Source organism: Lepus europaeus, chromosome 18 (genome assembly GCF_033115175.1).
Source record: "Lepus europaeus isolate LE1 chromosome 18, mLepTim1.pri, whole genome shotgun sequence".
Classification (NCBI taxonomy): Eukaryota; Metazoa; Chordata; class Mammalia; order Lagomorpha; family Leporidae; genus Lepus; species Lepus europaeus.
The window spans coordinates 38848018-38866155 of NC_084844.1; the positions used below are offsets into that span (position 1 = coordinate 38848018).

The following is an 18138-nucleotide window of genomic DNA, read 5'->3' on the forward strand; positions in this document are numbered from 1 at the left end:
GACCTGGATTGAGGTCCTGGCTTTAGCTGGCCCAGTGCCAGCTGTTGTGGGCATTTGGGGAGGGGGTGAACCAGAAGATGGGGTTTCTCTCTCTCTCACATCCTCTCATCTTTCTGCCTCTCAAATAAAAAACAAAGCAAACAAAAGTCTGGTTTGAAAGATGACATCTTGTCTCAGAGAAAGAGCGGTGTTCATTTGGGACCACGTTAGCAATGGGAGATTGGGCACTGGAGGAGGGGGAGAAGTGCAGAGGAGGCTCAGCTCCTCAGCGGAGGAAGCTGGGAGTTTGGGGGCAGTAGAAAGCAGGAGAGGGAGGAAGGGGTATGGGACTCAAGGAAGGGGGGTGGACATTGGGTACAATGGTAAAGTTATCCCGTGGGCCCCCATAGCCCATATTGGAGGGCCTGGTTCAAGTCTTGGGTCTTCTGCTTCTGATCCAGCTTCCTGCTTGTGCACACCATGCCAGATAGCATCAGTGGCTCAATAGTTTGGTCCTTGTGACCCACGTGGAAGACCCAGCAGGAGTTCTAGGCTTCTGGCTTCAGCCCGGCTCAGCCCGGCCCAGCCCTGGCTGTGGTAGGCATTTGGGGGATAAACCAGTAGAAGAAAGATCTCTTCTAGTCTCTCTCTCTCCCTCTCCCCCTCTGCATTTCAAGTAAGTGAAAATAAATAAATAAAAATTTAAAAAGAAAAGAAGAAACAGGAGAGGGGCCTAGTAAAATGAGGAGAGACTGATAGGAAAAAAAATGGCCACAGGACCCTGAATAGAAATTTCTAAAACTTGATCATTTCAGTGTACTTGTGATCTTGTGATTTTAATTTTATATATTTTTATTTAGTTGAAAGGCAAGCAGGAGGCCAGCGCCGTGGCTCACTTGGCTTATCCTCTGTCTGTGGCACCGGCACCCCAGGTTCTAGTCCAGGTTGGGGCGCCGGGTACTAGTCCCAGTTGCTCCTCTTCCAGTCCAGCTCTCTGCTGTGGTCCGGGAGGGCAGAGGAGGATGGCCCAAGTGCTTGGGTCCCTGCACCTGCATGGGAGACCGGGAGGAAGTACCCAGCTCCTGGCTTCGGATCGGTGCGGTGCATCGGCCGTAGCGGCCATTAGGGAAGTGAACCAACGGAAGGAAGACCTTTCTCCCTCTGTCTCTCTCTCACTGTATATAACTCTCTCTGTCTCTCTCTCTCTCACTGTCTAACTCTGCCTAGCAAAAAAAAAAAAAAAAAAAAAAAAAAAGAAAAGAAAGAAAAGAAAAGAAAGGCAAGGAGGAAAGAGAGATCGCCTTCTGGTTCACTCCCCAAATGCCCACAGCAGCTAGGACTGGACCAGGCCAAAGCTGGGAACCAGGAACTGCATCTATGTCTCCCATGTGGGTGGTAGGACCCAAGTACTTAAGCCATCATCTGTTGTCTCCCATGATGCACATTGGAAGCTGAGCCAGGACTTTTTGCTGGCCCTCCAGTGTGGGTGCTGGTGTCCTAAGCGGTGGCCTAACTCACTGCATCACAGCACCTGCCCCGTCCTGAGATTTTAACCCTCTCTCTACCTGAGTTTTCAGTAGTCTTATTCATGCCAGTGGTGGGGTTGCTGAATTTCTGCAATACCCTTGCAGCTGTGTTTGGGGAGATTATTTCTTACTAATTTTTGATGGAGAAGCAAGCTTGTCCTACAGTTGGTGCCCCTAGACACCGTTGGCTTATGGCAGCTACTTCTGCAGTCTCTCCAGGTGACGGGTTCTTCAGGGACTGTGAAGGTAGTCATTGTGGACTCGGTGACTGCGGTGGTCTCCCCACTTCTGGGAGGTCAGCAGAGGGAAGGTGAGTGGTATGGCAGAGCCTGGGACCAGGGATATGACCTTGCTCTGGAGGCTGAGGTGCGGCCTGTCCGGTCCCCAGCCTCCTGCTGCCCTCCCTCTCTGTTCTCCCCCAGGCTTGGCCTTGATGATGCAGCTGGCCCGAGAGCTGAAGACCCTGGCCCGGGACCTTGGCCTGGCGGTGGTGGTAAGGAAACAGGCTTGGTCAATGAACTTGATTTCTAGTCATAGCTTGCTCTTTATTTCTTGTAATTCTGTAAATGGCAGCTTCTGAATCCCAAAAAGTTGCCCTTTAGGGAAGGGACATAGCCCAGCTTCCCAGAATCAGTGCAGCTCTGCCCTGGGAGGGAGCCGGACTGTAAATAAATAGCCCAGGGGATCAGGGATGGCCCCCGCCATTTTTTTTAAGATTTATTAATTTTTTTGAAAGGCAGAGTTACAGAGAGGCAGAGGCAGAGAGAGAGAGAGAGAGAGAGGTCTTCCATCCTTTGGTTCACTCCCCAATTGGCTGCAACGGCCGGAGCTGGGCCAGGCCAAAGCCAGGAGCCCAAAACTTCATCCGGTTATCCCATGCGGGTGCAGGGCCCCAAGTAGTTACAACATCCTCTGCTGCTTTCCCAGGTACATTAGCAGGGAGCCAGATTGGATGCATAGCAGCTGGGACTCTAACTGGTACTCCAGTGTAGGATGCTGGCATTGCAAGCAGCAGCTTTTTATTTTTATTTTTTTTACTTTATTTTTTTATTTTATTTTTTTTGACAGGCAGAGTGGATAGTGAGAGAGAGAGACAGAGAGAAAGGTCTTCCTTTTTGCCGTTGGTTCACCCTCCAATGGCTGCTGCGGCTGGCGTACTGCGCTGATCCGAAGCCAGGAGCCAGGTGCCTCTCCTGGTCTCCCATGCGGGTGCAGGGCCAAGGACCTGGGCCATCCTCTACTGCCTTCCTGGGCCACAGCAGAGAGCTGGCCTGGAAGAGGGGCAACCGGGATAGAATCCGGCGCCCCAACCGGGACCATAACCTGGTGTGCCAGCGCCGCAAGGCAGAGGACTAGCCCGTTAAGCTACGGCGCCAGCCACAAGCAGCAGCTTTTAACCTGCTGTATCACAACGCTGGCCCCTACATTAATATTTCTATTCGTATATCTCCATAAAATCTTTTCTCTCTGAATATATGTGTATACTTTTAACCAACTTTCTAATTAAACTAGCCTTGTTAAAAAAAAAAATAAAAGCCCAAAACTTTGAATTTCATTCTGTTTGCCATGGTTTTAAATTGATTCTTTAAGAATGTGACATTTAGGCCGGCACCGTGGCTCAACAGGCTAATCATCCGCCTAATCTCTCTCTCACTATCCACTCTACCTGTCAAAAAAAAAAAAAAAAAAAAAGAATGTGACATTTAGGTGTTGGCGTTGTGGCGTAGCAGGTTAAGCCACAGCCTGCGATGCTGGTATCATATGAGTACCAGTTTGAGTCCTTGATGCTCCACTTTCTTTTTTTTTTTTTTTAAAGATTTTATTTATTTATTTGAGAGGTAGAGTTATAGACACAGAGAGGGAGAGACAGAGAAAGGTCGCCCATCTGCTGGTTCACTCCGCAAGTCGCTGTCAACAGCTGGAGCTGGCTGCTCCACTTCTGATCCAGCTCCCTGCTAGTGCATCTAGGAAGGCAGTGGATAATGTCCCAAGTACTTGGGCCTCTGCCACCCACAGGAGAGACCCAGAGTTCCTCGCTCCTGGCTTCTGCCTAGCCCAGACCTGGCTGTTGCAGCCATTTATGGAATGAACCAGCAGATAGAAGATCTCATTATTTCTCTGTCTCTCCCCCTTTCCCTCTCTCTCTTCCTCTGTCTTTTAAATAAACAAATAAATCTTTTTTTTTTTTTTTTTTTTGACAGGCAGAGTGGACAGTGAGAGAGAGACAGAGAGAAAGGTCTTCCTTTTTGCCATTGGTTCACCTTCCAATGGCCGCTGCGCCTGGCGCATTGTGCTGATCTGAAGCCAGGAGCCAGGTGCTTCTCCTGGTCTCCCATGCGGGTGCAGGGCCCAAGCACTTGGGCCATCCTCCACTGCCTTCCCAGGCCATAGCAGAGAGCTGGCCTGGAAGAGGGGCAACCGGGACAGAATCCGGCGCCCCGACTGGGACTAGAACCCGGTGTGCCGGCGCCGCAAGGTGGAGGATTAGCCTGTTGAGCCACGGCGCCGGCCTACAAATAAATCTTAAAAATTTCAAAAAAGAATGTCATGTTTAAAAGTTATGTATTTTTTCCCACTTTAAAAAATATTTATTTATTTGAAAGGCAGAGTTACAGAGAGAGAGAGAGAGAGAGAGAGAGAGAGAGAGAGAGAGAGAGATCTTCCATCCCCTGGTTCACTCCCCAAATGGCTGTGAAGGCCAGAACTGAGCCAGGCCGAAGCCAGAAGCCAGGAGCTTCTTCTGAGTTTCCCACTAGGATGCAGGGGTCCAAGTACTTGAGCTGTCTTCACTGGTTCCCAGGGAGCTGGATTGGAGTTGGAGCAGGTGGGGCTCAAACCAGTGCCCATATGGGATTCTAGTATCATAGCAGCTTAACCTACTATGCCACAATACCACCACTGGCCCCCCAATTTTTTTGTTGTCATAAGATACACATGACCAAATCTATTGTCTAAACCATTTGAAAGTGTACAATTTAGTGTTAAATATATTCATAATGTTCAACCATCACCACCACCCCTCTCCTTAACTTTTTTCATGTTATAAAACAGTTCCTTCTTCCTCTGGCCCCTGGTAACCACCATTCTACTTCCTATGTATGATTTTGGTTACTCTGAGTGTCTCATACACAGGGAATCATATGATATTTGCCTTTCTGTGACGAGCGTATTTCATTTACAGTAATAGTCTCAGTGTTGTTTATCCATGTTGTAGCATGTCAGAATTTTCTTTTAAAAAATTATTTATTTGAAAGACAAAGTTAGAGAGAGGGAGGGAGGAGAGAAAGAGAGAGAGAATGGAGAGATACACACAGAGAGATCTTCTATCCTCTGATTCACTCCCCAAATGACTGCAACAGCTAGGGCTGGGCGAGGCCAAAGCTAGGAGCCAGGAGCTTCTTCCCGGTATCCCACATGGGTGCAGGGGCCCAAGGACTTGGGCCATCTTCTGCTGCCTTCCCAGGCCATAGCAGAGAGCTGGATTGGAAGTGGAATAGCTGGGACTCAAAATGATGCCTATATGGCTGAGGCTTTAACCAGCTGTGCCACAGTGCCGGCCCGGTTTCCTTCCTTTCTGAGGCTGGGTATTATTCTATTGTATCCCACGCTTTGCTTTTTCATTCATCCATTGATGGACACTTGGTTTGTTTCCACCTTTTGGCTGTTGTGAATAATGCTGCCGTGAACGCGGGGGTACAAATGTTCCTTTGTGCTCTTTCAGTTCTTTCTCTGTATACTCAGAAGGGAAGTTAGTAGATGGGTGTGGTCATCCTATTTTTAATTTTCTGAGGAGCTGCCAGTTTTCCATAGCGAGTATAAAGCTACATGTTATTAATGCTTATATCAGAGCGATTGGCAAACTTTTTTTAAAAGATTTTTTATTTATTTGAGAGGTAGAGTTAGGGAGGGAGAGAGAGAGAAATGTCTTCCATCCACTGGTTCATTCCCCAGACGCCTGCAACAGCTGGAGCTGGGCTGATCTGAAGCTAGGAGCTTCTTCCAGGATTCCCACACAGGTATAGGGGCCGAAGCACTTGGGCCATCTTCCACTGCTTTCCCAGGCTATAAGCAGAGAGCTGGATCAGAAGAGAAGCAGCCCAGGACACAGTCAGTGCCCATATGGGATGCCGGCGCCACAGGTGGAGGCTTATAAGGCCTACTATGCAACAGTGCTAGCTCTGGGATTGGCAGACTTTTTAAAAAAGATTTACTTATTTGAGAGCAGGATGGAGAGAGAGAGAAAGCGATATTGAGAGATCAGTCTTCTATCTGCTGGTTCACTCTCCAAGTGGCTGCAATGGCAACGGCTGGTCCAGGCTGAAGTGGGGAGCCTGGAACCCCACTAGGTCTCCCAAGTACTTGGGCCACCATCGAATGCTGTCTCAGTCACATTAGCAGAGAACTGGATTGGAAGCAGAGCAGCTGTGACTCCAATAGCCCTCTGATATAGGATGCCAGTGTTGTGAGCAGCAGCTTAACCTTCTGTGCCACGAAGCTGGCCCCAGCAAGCTTTTTCTGCGAAAGCCCACATAGTAAATATTTGAGGACCATAAAATGAATATTTGCAAGAATTTGGTCTGTGTTTCATCTATACAGCTCTACCAATATACCGTAAAAGCAGCCAGGGCAGTACATAAACAAATGGGCATGGCTATGTTCCGCTACAACTTGATTTATACTAATGATTTTGGGGATGAATTTGGCTTGTGGGCTACAGTTTGCCAACCCCTGCTGTACCATAGTGATCTGTGTGCTGTGCCATCCCCAGTTCCTGATCATTTGGCCTTCAGGTCATTACTGGTTATCCTTTGTTATAAATAAAACTGGTGAACATCTAAGTCTCTTAGAACATCTCATATGTCCTCAAAATAAACCCCAAATATATGATTGCTGAGTTGGAGATATATGTATATAAAACTTTTTATTATCTATTTGAAAGGCAGAGAGAGACAGATATCTTCCATCTACTTGTTAACTCCTCAAATGCCTGCCAACAGCTGAGGCTGGGTCAGGCTGAATCCAGGAACCATGAATTCATTCCAGGTCTCCCATGTGGGTGGTGGGGACCCAAGTACTTGAGCCATCACCTACCTGCTAACTCTCAGGGTACACATTAGCAGGAAGCTGCAGTGGAGAGAGGAACCAAGACTCAAACTCAGACACTCTAGTGTGGAATGTGAGCGTCCCAACCCAAGTGGTGTCATAATTGCTTTGCCAAACGCATGCCCTGATACATGTATTTTAAAATGTCTACATGTGGCCGGCGCCACGGCTCAATAGGCTAATCCTCCACCTTGCGGCGCCGGCACACTGGGTTCTAGTCCCGGTCGGGACACCGATCCTGTCCCAGTTGCCCCTCTTCCAGGCCAGCTCTCTGCTGTGGCCAGGGAGTGCAGTGGAGGATGGCCCAAGTGCTTGGGCCCTGCACCCCATGGGAGACCAGGAGAAGCACCTGGCTCCTGGCTTCGGATTAGCACGGTGCGCCGGCCGCAGCGCGCCTACCGCGGCAGCCATTGGAGGGTGAACCAACGGCAAAAAGGAAGACCTTTCTCTCTCTCTCTCACTGTCCACTCTGCCTGTCAAAAAAAAAAAAAAAAAAAAAAGTCTACATGTGACACTGCTGAACTGCCAGGAAGTTTCTGCTCATTTATGTACCTACCAGCAGTGTGAATCTGTTTCCCCATTCTTTTGCTTTAATACAAGTTCCCAGGGCGTCCGTTTCCTGGCTTTTGGATGTGTGTGGGTACCTGTCGGGTGCCAGGCTCTGGCTTAGGCAGTGGAGATTTTCAATCATGAATGAGCTACATCCCTGCCCTCCAGGGCTCATCCAGAGAATGCCCCAAGCCTCAAGCTGTGTATCTCTATGACTGGCCTGGCTGGGCAGTGCCAACGGCCAGGGTAGGACCCCTTCCAAAACTCCCTGCAGCCCCATACAGAAAGCACTGGGTGGACATGGACTCCCAATGCCCATCTGTTGGGTTGGGGTATTGTAGGCTCAAGCCCACCCCTGTCTTCCATTTAGGAAATAGCAGATGGCACTGCTCATTTCCAGACATGTGCTCCCTCACCATTTGTTTGGGGTCAGGCCTGAGACCTCAGGGTTTAGTGGAAAGAGCTCAGCTCAGGTCGGGAGCCCTAGGTTCAGGTACGAGTCTTGAGGGAGTTATTTCTCTGCAGGCGCCCTCTGTTTTCTCATCTATAAAATGAAGCAGTAAGGACCGATGTCCTCTATACTAGTATTATGAACGTGTCTTTTTGTTTTTAAGATTTATTTATCTGAAAGCCAGAGTTACAGAGAGAGGAGGAGAAACAGAGATCTTCACTCCCTAAATGGCTGCAACGGCCAGGGCTGGGCCTGGGCAAAGCCAAGAGCTTCATCTGGGTCGCCTATATGTATGCAGGGTCCCAAGGACTTGGGCCATCTTCTACTGCTTTCCCAGGCACATTAGCAGGGAGCTGGATTGGAAGCAGAGCAGTTGGGACTTGATCTGGTGCCCACATGGGATTCTGGCTTCACAGGCAGTGGTTTAACCCCTACACCACGACACTAGCCCTTGGACATGTCTTTTTTTCTTATGCTGCAGGTGACCAACCATGTGACCCGAGATAGGGACAGTGGGAAGCTTAAACCTGCTCTTGGACGCTCCTGGAGCTTTGTACCTAACACCCGGATTCTCCTGAACATCACTGAGGAAGCAGGAGCATCAGAAAGGAGCTGGCGCACAGCGTGTCTGACCAAATCCCCCCGTCAGGTGAGCCAGCCTCTGGGGCATGCCAGTAATTGATTGTGGATTTCTCTGCCCGCAGGTGCCTTGTGGAAGAATTGTTCAGATGCTGAGACCCTGCAGCAAAAGGGACTACTTGCTTGCATTGCTTATTCAGCTTGCCCTTCCCTTTTCCCTCTTCTTCCAGCCAACGGGTGTCCAGGAGGTTGTAGACATTATGACCTGGGGGCCTCCAGAGCAGAGCTCAGCATCCCAAGAAGAACAGACGTGACTGGTGCAATGACTGGTGCTGTTGTTTGGGAAGCGGAGGGCATTGAGGCCCTCCCGAATTTTCCTTCCTAGTGGGACCTGCTGTTCACTGCCACTCATCCTGGGACTGCCATGTTCTCAGGCTGGTGAGAGGAGAGAGGACAGCCTCACTCTGTAAGAAGTCATGGAGCCACAGGCCAGGGAGGAGGCTACAGTGGGAAAACCCAGAAGTTCAAGATTCAGATTCCTTCCCTTGTTCTGCGAGCGCTGAGCTCACCCTGACTTGGGGCGTCTCTGAAGAGGCACGCTAATGACTGGCTGGTCACCCTGAATGTCACCGTCTGATCCTGTGCTGCGTCCTAGCGTGGTGACCGAGCCAGGAAGCCTGTGCTTGCCTTTGCTTCTGTCTCTTCTTTCTGTTGGGAGTGAGGGCCTCTGTGTGTGTATCTTAGCTCCCTTTCCCTTGGCTGTCTCTTGAGTTACTGGGGAAATAACCTCATGAATGCAAAACTCTCCTTTGTCTATGTCCTTTTCTTAAAAATATAGAAAGAAAATTCCCTGAGCCCCCCCCCCCCCAAGAAGGTTGTTTTTCAGGGATCCCCACAGAACGGTTATTCCTCCTCTCTCTAGCTGGTTTGGTTTCACACACCTGCATTCGTCACCATGAATAGGTGGCAGTGGGAGCTTGCAGCAGTCCCAGGGGTATAACTTAACAGGAAGGGAGGATAGGAACTGCTCCCGGTGAATCCAGTCACTTGTTTAATATGCACGGTGCCCTGTGGGGCCGTTGCACAGGGTGGAGTGACCAGAGGTGTTGAACCATGGCCTTGCCCATAAACAGAGAAGAACACACACAGTAAATAGAGCCAGCTGGGGAAATTGATGCTGGTGTCAATCATACATGGCAAGTCTGTAGAAATTCATTGCTGGTGGCTCCGAGATGCAATATAATTACAGCTCTTCCTGCCAGCTGTACCACAGCCTAGTGCCCAAGTGTATGAAATCACCCCCCAGTCTGTGATCAGCACTGTGGCCATCCATCTGAGAGCCGTAACCCTGTCTGGGAGGGGAGGTGACACCAGGGAGTGTAAAATAAAAGGCAAAGTAGGCAATTGGTCAGGATTGCTTACTGACCATATTTTTTTTTTACTTTTTTTTGAAAGAGAGACACTGAAAGAGTTCCCATCACTGGTTCACTCCCTAAATGTGCACAACAGCTATAGCTGGGCCAGGCTGAAACTGGGAGCTGTGAATTCATTTCAGGTATCCCACGTGGGTGGCAGGGACCCAGCCACCTGAGCCATCACCGGCTGCCTCCCAGGGTCTCCCTCAACAGGAAGCTGGAATCAGGAGTGGAGCGAGCTGAAAGTCGAACCCAGATGTGGCTTACATGGGATGCAGATGTCCCAAGTGCTGTCTTAATGTGTCTGCACCAACTACATGTTTGTTTCGTTTTTTGTTTTTTGTTTTGTTTTGTTTTTTTAAGATTTATTTATTTATTTGGAAGGCAGAGTTACAGAGAAGCAGAGAGAGAAAGAGAGGTCTTCCATCATCTGTTGGTTCACTCCCCAAAATGCCACAATAACTGGAGCTGGGCTGATCAGGAGACAGGAGCTTCTTCCAAGTTTCCCACGTGGGTGCAGGGGCCCAAGAACTTGGCCATTTTCTACTGCTTTCCCAGGCCATAGCAGAGAGCTGGATTGGAAGTGGGGCAGCTAGAACTCGAACTGGCACCCATATGGGATGCTGGCACCACAGGCCGGGGCTTTAACCCACTGTGCCAAGCGTCGGCCTTGCTTCATCCTCTAGACTTTGCTCTGTCTTGCCTGCATGCCGGCTACATGCTCCACTGTGGCCACACTGCACTATGCAGTCCTCTGATAGGCCTCAGAGTGGCTCTTGGTCCCAGTGCTCTCTTTGTTTACGTGTCTGCCTCTGCCTGTCCCTCGCTGTGCCCACTGTACACTCACTCTGACATTCTTCCTTCTTCATGCCTCAACTGTTGTCTGGATGGATGTTTCTACCACACTGTGGACTTGCACCTTCATTCGCATATCTGCCTGTTAGCCTGAGATGCACTCCAAGGGCTTTTGTGTCCATTTCTTTCTCCACGTTATGGTAGTGATTATGAAGCATATGATATTGGATAAGTCTTTAAAAAATACTTCTTTGAGAGAGAGCTCCCATTCGTTGGGTCAGTCCCCAAATGTACACAACAGCCCTGGGTGGGATACTGAAGCCAGGAGCTGGAAACAATCCAAGTCTCCCATGTGGGTGGCAGTGACACAATTACTTGAGCCATCAATACTGTCTCCCAGGGTTTGCATCAGCAGGAAGCTGGAGTCAAGAAGATCCAGGACTTGAACCCAGGTACACTGATAAGGCACAAGGGCTATTTAAACCTGTGACTTAACCACCAGGCTAAGTAACTGCCCCTTAATACATTTTAAAGATGGCATAAGAAAGATGCAGTAATGTTTTCCTGTTGATTTAGATAATTAAGTCTCCAGTCTTTTATTCACATCTTTCTACACGAGACTATTAGGTGTCTTTCATTTGAAATGAGACAAAATGGGGGCCGGTGCCATGGCTCACTTGGTTAATCCTCCACCTGCGGCGCCGGCATCCCATATGGGCACCGGATTCTGTCCCAGTTGCTCCTCTTCCAGTGCAGCTCTCTGCTGTGGCCCAGGAAGGCAGTGGAGGATGGCCCAAGTGCTTGGGTCCCTGCACTCACATGGGAAACCAGGAGGAAGAACCCAGCTCCTGGCTTTGGATAGGCGTAGCGCCGGCCATAGTGGCCATTAGGGGAGTGAACCAAAGGAGGGAAGACTTTTGTCTCTCTCTCTCTCACTGTCTATAACTACCTGTAAAAAAAAAAAAAAAAAAGAGAGAGACAAAATGAATATTGAGTCACTACTGTGTGCTAGCACTTGGTGGCCTTCAAGTCAGACATTTGAACTCCCAGAGACTCAGGTAAAGGGCCCGGGTATCACGAAACCTGCTTCCCCCTGCAAGAAACAAAATGCAGTGTGAAGAAGTGTAAACAATACTGTCAGTTCTTATCTCTAATAACATGAAGTCCAGGTTGGTTAATTTAGTGGTCAGTCAGGAGGCGTAGGGCCTTTCCAGCTTTCTGTTCTGTTCTCCTTTGTGTGGGCTTGGTTTTCAAGCTCACTGCTCTCATCAAAGCCTAGCTGCAGCCAGTCTGAGCATCAGTCCAGACATGACAATATTGATGGGCGGGAAAGGGATCACCTTGTAACCTTTTAAGAACAAAGGGGGCCCGGTGCTGTGGCGCAGCAGTTTAAAGCCCTGGCCTGAAGTGCCGGCACCCATAGGGGTGCTGGTTCTAGTCCTAGCTACTCTTCTTCCAACCCAGCTCTCTGCTATGGCGTGGGAAAGCAGTAGAAGATGGCCCAAGTCCTTGGACCCCTGCACCTGTGTGGGAGACCCGAAGGAAGTTCCTGGCTCCTGGCTTCAGTTTGGCACAGCTCCGGCCATTGAGGCCATCTGGGAAGTGAAGCAGTGCATGGAAGACCTCTCTCTGTCTCTACCACTCTCTGGAACTCTGTCTTTCAAATAAATAAATCTTAAAAAACAAACAAACAAAACCAAAGGGGAGGGGGCTAGCGCTGTGGCATAGTGGGTAAAGCTGCTGCCTGCAGTGTTGGCATCCCATATGGGTGGTGTTCTAGTCCCAGCTGCTCCACTTCCAATCCAGCTCTCTGCTATGGCCTGGGAAAGCAGTACAAGATGGCCCAAGTCCTTTGGCCCCTGCATCTGCAAGGGAGACTCGGAAGAAGCTCCTGGCTCCTGGCTTCAAGTCAGCGTAGCTCTAGCCGTTGCGGCCATCTGGGGTGTGAACCAGCAGATGGAAGACCTCTCTCTTTCTCTCTCTGCCTCTGTCTCAAATAAGTAAATGAATCTTTAAAAAAAAAAAAAGGAGAGGGGTCAGGTGGTGTTGTGGTGTAGCTCGTATTGCTTCTGTCTGTGATCCCATATGGGTACAGTTCGAGTCTCGGCTGTTCCGCTTTCAATCCAGTTCCCTGTTAATGTTCCTGGGGTAAACAGCGGAGGATGGCCCAAGTACTTGGGCTCCTGCATCCACATGGGAGACTTGGAAGAAGCTCCTGGCTCCTAGCTTTGGCTTGGCCCAGCTCCAGCCCCAGCTATTGCAGCCATTTGGGGAGTAAACCAGCAGATGGAAGATCTCTCGCTCTGTCTCTCCTCTCTCTGTAACTCTGCCTTTCAAACAAAGTAAAGCAAAAAGAACAAAGGCAAGGCAGAATTGTGACACAGCAGGTTAAGTCTCCACTTGGGACTAAGCGTCTTACATTGATGTTCTTGGGTTCAAGTCCCACCTCTGCTTCCAATCCAACTTCCTCCTAATGTGCACCCTGGGAGGCGGCAGAGATGGCTCAAGTACTTGGGTCTCTACCACCCCATGGGGGACTTGGAGTTTCTGGCTCTTGGCTTTGGCCTGGCCCAGCCCTGGCTGTTGAGGGCCTGTGGAGAGTGAACCGGTAGATGGAAGATCTCTCTGTCTCTCTACCTTTCAAATAAAGTGAAAAGAAATAAAAATTTTAAAAAGGAACACTCAGAACTTGCTAAAAAGCAGACTTCATATCAGAAGCAAAATGGCTATGTCCAGGTCTAATTTAGGAACTGGCAGGAGAAATGGGATAACTGTGATCGGCTCAGACCCACCTAGGAAGAGCTCTGGAGCTCCAGCTGGGGACAGATTTTTCTGCAGTGCAGGCTGTGGCCATGGGGAGAAAATGGAATTTCTCTTAGGAGAGCGGGAGTGTGTGTGAAGGAATTGGACGTTGATTGGGTGAGTGGGCAAGCACTAGTGCCTGCCAGAAGCCAGAAGGCAGTTGTACTGAGGCTCCCTGATGTGTGCTTAGGCCCTTTATAGACATCTCATTATGACCTTCGCACAGCCTCATGGCATAGGAAATCATTCTGCTTCACAGACAATCAACAGGAGCTCAGCAAGGTTAAGGACATAAAGCTAGCAAGAGGCAGCACGGGAATCCACACTCAAGCTTGTCTGATGCCAAGCCCCCGCCTTCCCATCCTCGCACTCCCTGTGGCTGTAAATATGTAAATGTTCCAACAAAATTCTTTACACTTTTCCCTGAGAGTAGCAAAGGCTGCATATCCCCACCTTGTTTCAGCTTAGCTCACCATAAAAAGTTGGATAAGGGATCTTCTTTATTAGCCCTTTCTGATTTCCCCCAGGAACATTAAGAGGATGGCAAACACTCGGGGAGGCAGATACTGGAGGTTTAGATGGGAAATTAATAAACCAAATGAAAAACAGCAGGTCTGTGCACTCCTGAGAAGTGAGCCCCGAGCAGACAAGGGATTTAGATGCATATCTGTGTTCAGGCATGGAGTTGTCTGGGTAGAGCTTAAATGTGTGTGTGTAGCATGGGCATCGGAGAAGGCTCTGATGCATACATAAACTTAAATGAGGGCTAGGTGTGTGATCGATCAGAAGTCACCCCTGAGTGCTTTTCATCTTTTTTTTTCTTGTCCTATTGCACTGGCTAGACTAACTGCAGTACTCTAGAACAGAAACGGTGGCCACTGTCCTCTTCTTGTTCCCAACTTTTGTGGGCCGTTTTTAATATTTTGTCGTGGAGTTAGATGTCTTTGTTATCTCTTGGTGTTTATCATCACTCTTGGAGGGGAGGCCTGGTGTTGGCCGTGGCATTGGCCACGTGTCGCGTTTTCTCTCCGAGCCAGTGGGATGTCCGCGTGTCCTGGAGCTGGACGGCTGCAGTTCAGCTGCTGTACAAGGCAGCCTTCTCAAGCAGCCCAGAGTCTTGTCTGGCCCCTGGCCCCTCTGCAGTCTCTGGGACGACAGCCTGTGTGTGTCTGTGCTAAGAACTCTATAAAGTCAAAAAATGGGATGATTTTTTTCACAGTCGCTTATTTGGTCCCACCTCTGACATTCACTTGCTATATGACATTAGATAAATCACTCATCCTCTTTAAGCCTTATTTTAATCTGCTGTGAAATGGGAAAAATAGTACCTGCTTCACGGAGTTGTCTTAAGGTGCTACAGATGATGTAGGGATGCTTTTTCAGATATATAACAGGCACTCAGTCCCATATCCTCAGAGGGCTTACATGCCTGGGAGCGGCTGGGGCCAGCTTTCTGGTAGTGTGACTCGTGCAGTCTCTCGGGGCCCTGTGTGCTTAGTTCAGTGCTGTGCTGGTGCTACCTTGACACGGAATTTTTGACCAAGGAACCCACATTTTGCACTGTGCCCACAAACTGTGTAGCCAGTCCTGTCTCCAGGAACTGGTCGAGCTCTAGCACTGGTGTTTCTCTCTGGGAAACATCCGACCACTGATTTCTTAGGGAATAACTGACTCCCTCGGAGCGTAACTTCTCATAGAAAAGTTAGCGTCACCATCCTGTGTACGTTCAGATCTTACTGTTCCATTCTGGAACATAATCACTCTCAGAAAGGAACACCATATTTTACAGAAATTACTTGGTCCAGAGAAGTTAAGGTGAACTCATAAAGTGGAGTGACGACTCAGGATTTTGTAATCAGGAAAAGATACTGGTTCACAATCTTGCTGGGTCCTTCCTGGCTGAGTCACTTCAGGGCACTATCTCTGTCTTACTGGTAGAACCTGTGTTGCAGAGGAATTGCACTTTCCTTATTGGTAAGATATATATCTCAGAGGAATCAAACACGATTTATGTGACATGCCTTCCACCGAGAGTCTGGCACACAGTAGGTACTCCATCACCATTCATCCTTCCAACTCTTGCCAGAAGTAACAAAAAATCAGAGCGTTAGTGCTTAAAAGCCATAGTGCTACTGATAAAACAAATAATATGATTTATTTTTTCACTACTGTTTGGGGAAGGGCATGTGCTTCATAAATATGTATTGGAAAGTACTTAGCAAATGAGTAGAAATAATAAAAATATGTCAAAGTAAACAGTTCCTATAAATATGTCACTGGATAGACAAATTAGTGTTTTATTACTATTAAATACTATTGCTCTCTGAGAAGGCTTTCGGATCGCTAGCACAATGGGTACATTATTGAGTGCTTCTGCAGAAGGGCACGATAAAGATGAAAAATAGCGATGGTGATAACGCGGAAGGTGGAGGAGGAGGAGGAGTGTGGGTAATGCAGCTCTGAGGCCTCCCTGCTCCAGTGATAGGCACATTATTTAGCAGCACTCCAATGATTTAGCTGTAATATGAACCAGAAGGCCCAGAAAAAAATTATTTTCATGGGGCGCCATGAATCCAGAGTCCAATTATTGGGTCCCAAAGTGGAGGCAGTGCACTCCCTCTCAGCAGTGGGCACTCACCTGGCCAAACTAAGTTCACAGAAAGACATTTCTGGGTTTCACCTCACACTCGTGGCTGGATTTATTAGTTCTCTGTGGCTAGCATTTGTATCGGGAGGAGAGACGGTGGAGAACGCCGTGCCTTAATCACAGCCGCTGAGCCCTCCGCAGAAATGCGAGAGGGTGGACGTGGTCCAGCACCGTGAAAGGGACCCGGAGAAGAAGAGACTGCAAATGCCTCTGAGGGAGGAAATAAAGCTCTGGAAACAGACGGGAGATTGCATCAAGGAAAAGTACAAAAATAGCCAAGTAGGAGAAAGGTTCAGGTGCAGGACTGGAAGGCCAGTCTGTCTGGGCTGCCCAAGCAGTGGGAAGAAATGGCTTCCCATTCCAGCTCTGCTCTTTCCTAACTGTGGCTTTGGGTAAACGACTTCACGTGTAGATTCTCAGAACATGGGAATAACAGCACTCAGTTTGCTGCGTGGTTTGGAGGTTGGACATAACAGTATTTGTAAACTGACAAAGCTTTTATTTTAGTTTTAAGGTTTATTTATTTGAAAGGCAGAGTGACAGAGAGAGAGATTATCCATCTGCTGGTTCACTCCCCCAAGTGGCCACAACACCCTGGGCTGGGCCAAGCTGAAGTCAGTAGCCAGGAACTCCATCCAGGTCTCCCACAAGGGTGCAGGGGCTTCCCAGGGGCATTAGCAGGGAGCTGGGTTGCGAGATGAGCAGCCAGGACTCTACTGAGCCACAGTGCGAGGCAGGGAGGGGGGGGTGAGTGGTTGTGATATTCCTTGTTCAAAATACAGATTGCTTACAGGAATTCTGGGAGGAACCTGTAGGGACTGAAAGCACAAGAAAACTCCGTGTCACTGGACCCCAGGCAGGGAATGGGGGTGTGTGTCTCCTCCCAGCTGGCACCTTCGCCCCTGCTGGTTCCTGCCCCACTCCTCCAGCGCTTTACAGTTTATAATGCACTTCTGTCTATTTGATCCTCGGGCCGACCTGCACGGCCAGGGTGAGAAAACTGGAGCTCTGAAGTAAGGTACACAGCTGATGAGTGGCCAGAGTGGCTCCTCTTTTCATTCTAGACAGCCTTCCTCAGCGTCTCCTCACCTTCCCACAGGCAAGTAGCAAAGCCTGGGGGTTAGACCAGGAAATGCAAGAGGCAGGAGGAGTCACAGTGAGAGGGGTAAACCCACTGACTTACACTCATCTTGTTTGATAGGCAGAGAGAGAGAGAGACATCTTCCATCTGCTGGTTCACTCCCCAGACGCCCACAACAGCAGAGGCTGGGAGCCTGGAACCCCGTCCAGGTGGTGGTAGGGGCCCAACTATGTGAGCCATCACCAAGGTCTGCAGGAAGCTGGGAATCAGGAGCCCACCTGGGACTCCAGCCTAGGCACTCCCTGACCAGACCGAGTCTTATGTTAACCATTGCCCAAAGGTCTGGCCCAAGCCCAGGTTCTGACGTCTCATAGGCTTGGCTCCTAATGCCTGCCACCTTGAGTAAGCTAAGCCAGTAAACCCTAATGAGCCCGATGTCCACAGAGATAAAAGTGAGGCAACTTTCTTTTTTCTAAAATATCTATTTATTTATTTGAAAGAATTACAAGGTGGGGGGTGGGGAGAGATTCCATCTGCTGGCTCACTCCCCAGATGGTCTCAACTGCAGGGGCTGGGCCAGGCAGAAGCCCGGAGCTCCATCTGGGCCTCCCACGTGGGCACTTGGGCCATACTCCGCTGCTTTCCCAGGCCTTTGGCAGGGAGCTGGATTGGAAGTGGAGCAACAGGGACTTGAACCTGAGTCCATATGGGATCCGGCATCCAAGGTGGTGGCTTTACCGGCTCACCACAAGGTAGGAAACTTTCAAACTTTTATCTTGGAACAAGTTCAGAGATGTTAAGGGACTCGCTCAAGGTCACCAGGCTAGGTCTTGGCTCAGCTGAGACCCCCCAACCTGAACCCTGCAGCCGCCCCCACATTGTTGCCGGACCAGTGAGAAGGGCAGAGACCCACGCCCCGACATGGGGGAACAGACGCCCCTCCCGGCTCCGCCTCCGGGAGCCTCGACTCCGCCAGGGGGCGCGCGTGGAGGCCACGCTCTAGCCCGCCGCGCGCCTCGCTCCTCTCTATGGTGGCTCGGGCGCCGCGGGAGCCGCGGCGCGCACTCTCTCGAGGGGGCGGGGCCGGCCCGGGGGCGGGGCCGCGCGAGGGGCGGGAGCGGCCGGGCTGGGCCGCCAGGGGGATGGGTGGGGGGGCCGACTTCCTGGGGCCGCCGGCGAGGATGTCGCGACCGCCCCCCGGTGCCCCTGCG

General features: G+C 49.8%; 1 protein-coding gene across 1 annotated transcript in view; it reads left to right on the plus strand.

Annotated features, from left to right (window-relative positions):
* RAD51D (RAD51 paralog D) overlaps window positions 1-15445 on the plus strand; it is a 30379-nt gene extending 14934 nt beyond the window's left edge. The window contains exons 7-10 of the mRNA XM_062216294.1: window positions 1716-1815; window positions 1928-1998; window positions 8090-8257; window positions 8418-15445. Coding sequence (XP_062072278.1) covers window positions 1716-1815; window positions 1928-1998; window positions 8090-8257; window positions 8418-8501 — 423 coding nt within the window. The 3' untranslated portion in view covers window positions 8502-15445. The remainder of the gene's footprint in view (window positions 1-1715; window positions 1816-1927; window positions 1999-8089; window positions 8258-8417) is intronic.
* Window positions 15446-18138: the final 2693 nt, after the last annotated feature.